The sequence below is a fragment of the Camellia sinensis genome, chromosome 4 (genome assembly GCF_055761805.1).
Source record: "Camellia sinensis isolate YWXY chromosome 4, ASM5576180v1, whole genome shotgun sequence".
Taxonomy (NCBI): domain Eukaryota; kingdom Viridiplantae; phylum Streptophyta; class Magnoliopsida; order Ericales; family Theaceae; genus Camellia; species Camellia sinensis.
Window position 1 is genome coordinate 165,052,390 of NC_138964.1, and position 5,441 is coordinate 165,057,830.

The 5,441-nt window shown below is 31.6% G+C and overlaps 1 protein-coding gene across 1 annotated transcript; it reads left to right on the forward strand.

Annotated features, from left to right (window-relative positions):
• Nucleotides 1–585: 585 nt before the first annotated feature.
• LOC114270444 (peroxidase 17) lies at nucleotides 586–2,904 on the forward strand. Its single transcript, XM_028211937.2, has 3 exons — nucleotides 586–928; nucleotides 1,088–1,279; nucleotides 2,189–2,904. Exons 1-3 carry the CDS (start codon nucleotides 716–718, stop codon nucleotides 2,780–2,782), a joined length of 999 nt encoding a protein of 332 aa, XP_028067738.2. The 5' UTR covers nucleotides 586–715; the 3' UTR covers nucleotides 2,783–2,904.
• Nucleotides 2,905–5,441: the final 2,537 nt, after the last annotated feature.

Consider the following 5,441-nt stretch of genomic DNA (forward strand, 5'->3'; position numbering starts at 1 on the left):
TGAAAATGTTTTTATCAAATGGTAAGGGTTGATATTTGGTATTTTTGTGTAAAAAATATAAGGTTTAATTTTGTCATTTAAAAAAAATTAAATAGTTTTTGAATTAAAAAAAAGTAATGAAATAATTTTGATAATGCATGATTTTCTTATATGTATTTATCATTAGTATTTGACTATTTATTTTACAATCTTTTAATTATGTCGAGTTGGATTGTTATAAAAAAAAAATATTGACAAGTTATAAATATTCAAAATTTATAAAAATTTAAATTGTTAAACTGATTTACATTTATCCGTTAATCCGCATCCATAAATTAACAGACGGATAACGAATTAGATATTTTTCCACCACAATCCAACTGCCAAAACCTCTAAAAGGTACAATACGAGAGTGCAATAGTTTTGATAATTGCATAAAAAAAAAAAATCAATTATACAAAAAAAAATCATTAATGGAGAGATTTGAAAAAAAAATTTAATAAAAAAACAAAAAAATATATAAAATTATGTAAAATATAATTTCACACTTTTTTTTTTTTTTTTCTTTTTAAATTTTCCAACCAAACCGAACATTAAAAAAAAATCACGGTAGAGAATCCAAATTGAGCCTGACCCCATACATATGCATAAAAAACAAGAAACAATACTAGTATATAGGTAGGACCATTTGCATCACACCCACATCAACCCAACCAGCCAGAGCCAGTGCCTAAACATGTTCCTTCCTGTTCTGCCCCTCAAACTCCTCCTCCTCCTCCTTCACATAGGCATCCCTGCCGCGACGGCCCAACTCCAGCCTGATTTTTACTCCCAAACATGCCCTAAGGCTGAATTGATAGTCCGCAACGTAATCGACAAGGCCATGGCCAGACAAGTCAGAAACGCGGCTTCGGTCATGCGCTTGCAATTCCATGATTGTTTTGTGAATGTACGGTCACTTCACCATATTCCTCTGTTTTTTTCTTATCTTTTCTTTTCTTTTTTTTTTTTTTTGACAAAAATTCAGATCGGCTGTTCAGTTGATGATTTTTATTTCTTCTTCTGTATTTTTATTATTTATTATTATTATTATTTTTTAATCATATAGGGCTGCGATGCTTCGCTGTTGCTGGATGACACGCCAAACATGCTCGGAGAAAAACTTGCTCTCTCAAACATAAACTCTCTAAGATCATATGAAGTCATAGATGAAGCCAAGGCGGCCTTAGAGAAAGCCTGTCCGGGAATTGTTTCTTGTGCTGATATCATAATCATGGCGGCTCGGGATGCCGTCGCACTGGTATGTATGTATGTATGTATAATCTTAATTTGTATATTATTATGGTCAATGAAAAAGAGAGTTTTTATTATTTATCTATTTATTTATTATTATTATTATTATTTGTGTGTGTGTGTTTTGGGGGTTTAATAATTTTTTAATTTTTTTGGTTAAATTATAATTAAAAAAATTAATAGGTCTTGTTTGTCCTAACTTAAAAATAATAAAAAGTCAAAAAATTACTATTTTATTTAACTTATATTATTTTATTTAAGTCACATCACCTCTCTATTATATCATTTCAAATTCAAACCATACTCAATTCATATTTCATAAAATATCAAAAAATGTACTTATTTAGATCATCCTAAACCACCTATATCTTTGGGATAATTTTTTAATTTTTTTTTAAAAAAAAGTATACAAAAAATAGAAATTTTTTTTTTTGATTTTTTAATATAAATTGTTAATTTTTTAATTTTTTAACTTTTTAATTAAAAAAATTACTTGTGAAACGAGACCCAAGACGATGATTATATATACCACAATAAACTGTTCTTGGTAGTGTTTTAATCCCTCTTAATTAATTATTAAATACTAGATCACATATTATGGGTTTTGAACAGAGTAAATAATACACTCGAAAGATGTGTCAAGTGGGTTATGTCTAATTTATTACTAGAGACAGTGAAAAACAAATTTGCAAGCAGCCTTGTATATTATTGGGCTGTGATTTCCAAAGGGTTCCGTTTGGGACGTGGTTAGTTTTTGTTTTTGTTTTTTTTTTTAAAAAATTTTGTGAGAAAAAAATAAAATGATTATGATTTGCATGTGATATTTTATCTTGTAACTTATTTTATTATTTTGTGACTATTTTAACAAAAAAATCCCATTTTAATTTATGGCAAACGATTGTTACTTAAAATTCAGAGCGGAGGACCCAATTGGGAAGTGAAGTTAGGAAGGAAAGACAGCTTAATAGCAAGCCAAGAGGACTCCAACAACATCATGCCCAGCCCAAGAGCCAATGCGAGCTACCTCATTGATCTGTTCAGCAAATTCAATCTATCCATCAAAGATCTTGTGGCCCTTTCTGGGTCTCACTCCATTGGCAAAGGTCGGTGCTTCTCTATCATATTCCGGCTATACAACCAATCCGGGACAGGCAGGCCAGACCCTGCCATTGAACCCAAGTTTAGAGAGAAGCTAGACAAGCTTTGTCCACTTGGCGGGAACGGAAATGTGACAGGAGACTTGGATGCAACACCACAAATATTCGATAATCAATACTTCAAGGACTTGGTCAATGGCAGAGGATTTCTCAATTCTGATCAAACTTTGTTTACAAATTATTGGACTAGAGAATATGTCAGGCAGTTTAGTCTTAATCAGAGTAAATTTTTTAAGGCATTCGTCGCGGGGATGATTAAAATGGGTGACTTGCAATCAGGGCGGCCAGGAGAGATTAGAAGGAACTGCAGAGTAGTCAATGGCCGGCCTGTGGACATATTGTTAGAGTCTTGAAGGAAAAAAATGGAAAGTTACGTTATTAGAGTGATTGTTTGAATTTAATAATTTGTCCAACTTGTCTTCATATAGTTGGTGTTATATTAATATAGTGGAGTATAATGACCCTGTTTGATACAGTTTTTTTTCAGCTTATTTTAACTTTCAGCTTAATTTAAGCTATTTTGATATGTTTGGTTTAGTTTTGATATGTTTGGTTTAGTTTAACAATGCAGCTTATAGCTTTTTGTAAGTCAGAAATCAGTTTATTCTTTGAGTGAGGCAGGAGAAGCTTAATTTATAAGTCAGAAATCAACTTATGTTCATAGTTATAAGTTATAAGCTGTTAAGATATAAACTATAAATACTTTTTCACAACTCTACCAAACAGCGCTAATGCATTTGAATCAATGTTAGTGAGATTGTTATATACTACCATTAGTCTTAATTGCCATGGTGTGGATAGTTTTTGTTTGGTTTCTAAGAAACATACAAGGAGTGGTCAGCATTGCAGTACAGTCCCTCTTAAATTGTCCATTGCAGCGGAATTTATTTGGGGCTAATTTGGGAATGTCCTTGTCTGCAAAATATTGAAAACAATAGTTGCAGTTCAGGAATCAGTATGCGACAGTGATTGTCTATTTTGATATTTAATTATCAACAAGACTTCCTGAAGTTCTAGAAATTATTGGTGAGTCTTGGGATATCATATAGTGTTGTAATTGGTGGAGATAATAAAATTTAAGGATTTAAGGATTGTTTGGAGTGTCTTAAATAAGTGTATTTTTTATTTTTTTAGACTAAAAAATTGAAGTTGAAAATATGGATGTTTGGGTTAACTTTTTGACTTTTTATGAAAGGATATGTAATAAAAAATTGTAAAAATTGATTTGTAAAGAAAAATTTGAATTAGAAGTTGTACAGCTGTAATTGTTGACTTTGGATGAATAGTATTAACTTTTTAACTTTTTGAATAACTTTTTAACTTTTTAATTTTTTTACAAGTTCTCAAACTTGATCTTATATTGAGTGACTGGGCAATATGAGAAAATATGAAAATTTGTAATTAGTAAGGAATACCACTACATGACACCCTAGGAGCATCAAATAATTTTTTCCTGAAGTCCACCAGCCCAGCACTTCTCTCTCTCTGTATTTATACTAGAAGTAGCATTAAACCCCCCAACATAAAAATAAAAAAAATCTGTGGATTATGAATTTGTGTAGAGGACAGATTTTTACAAAAAAAGTGGCAAAATTCACTTTACTTATGGTTTCGCCTTCAAAACACTTTTTTTATCTTTATATTATTCAAATATAGATAAAGAATCTCTTATGATTTTGGACTATGTACTACTGTTAATTTTTCTGTCAAAAGTAATGATATATGTGGCACACTCGCTCAAATTGAGAGTGGGCATAATTTTGTTTACTATAGGTCTCTATTAATTTTTTGTAAAGAAAAATGATCTGTAGTTCAAAATTCGGTGGCTCGAATTTGAGTCGAAACTCAAAACGACGTCGTTTTGGGTATCGATTTTTTTTTTTTTGGTGCCTTTTCTTGCTTTTCAAATAGAGAGACAGAAAAGAGAGAGAGAGAGAGAAAAAAAGAAAGAGAGAGAGAGAGAGAGGAGACAAGAGGAAGAGAGAATGGGAAAAGATGGAGATGGTGATGGCGGAGGAGGAAGATCGGCGGTGATCGCCGGTCGCCGATCAAAACTTTACTTTTTTTCTTTTTCTTTTTTTTCCTAGTGAATCTGGATCTGAAAATGATGTTGATGTTGGTGAAGATGTTGTTGTTGATGATGATGATGATGATGTGATGATGAAGATGTTGATATATATATATATATATATATTTTTTTTTTCTTTCCTTCTGGTGGATCTAGATCTGTTGATGGGTGATAAATGGGTGATAAATGTTTGTTGATGGGTGTTGTTGATGAAGATAATGTTGCTATACTGATGAAGATGATGATGATGTTCTGTAATGGGTGATAAATGTGTTGTTGATGGGTGTTGTTGATGAAGATGATGATGATGAACTGATGAAGATGATGATAATGTTCTGTTCTGTTTGTTCTCTCCTTCACTCAGCTCCTCTTCTCTCCTCCTCATCCTTCCTCTTCTTCTTCTTTCTCTTCGTCTGCAGAGAGAGAGAGAGAGGGAAAAAAAAAACTACCTAAAACGACGTTGTTTTGGGTAGTCGGGCCACTCGAGTCAAATGAAATTCGAGCTACAAAACGGGGCTATTTTGTAAAACTTCAGGGAGGTGAGTGAAATTTACTATTTGAATATATAAGGGTAATTTTGAAATTTTTTACTCATTGTACATGATGTCATCATATTTTGTTAAATAAATTAATAGAGGCTTATTTTGGGAATATGGTAAAAAGTGGCTTTTTGGCTTTTAACTAAGCTTTTGGCTTTTTTAGACAAATGATTTGGGAAGTTGGTAAAAAGTGACTTCTGACTTTTTTGATTAATGTTTGTTTATGATGTCAAATCATAATAAAATGACCAAACTACCCCCATTTATTTAAAATATTTACAACTTTACCTATGTAACACATTTTGACCCATGAGGGTAAAATTGTAATTTCACCGTTGGCTAAAAACCAACTTCCCAAATGAAAAAAAAAAACAAAAAAGCCAACTTTTGACTTTTGCTACAAAC

Coding starts and splice junctions, on each gene's coding strand:
- LOC114270444 (XM_028211937.2), top strand. CDS start 716: ATGTTCCTTCCTGTTCTGCCCCTCAAACTCCTCCTCCTCCTCCTTCAC. Junction 929..1,087: donor TCCATGATTGTTTTGTGAAT/GTACGGTCACTT, acceptor TTAATCATATAG/GGCTGCGATGCTTCGCTGTT. Junction 1,280..2,188: donor CTCGGGATGCCGTCGCACTG/GTATGTATGTAT, acceptor CTTAAAATTCAG/AGCGGAGGACCCAATTGGGA.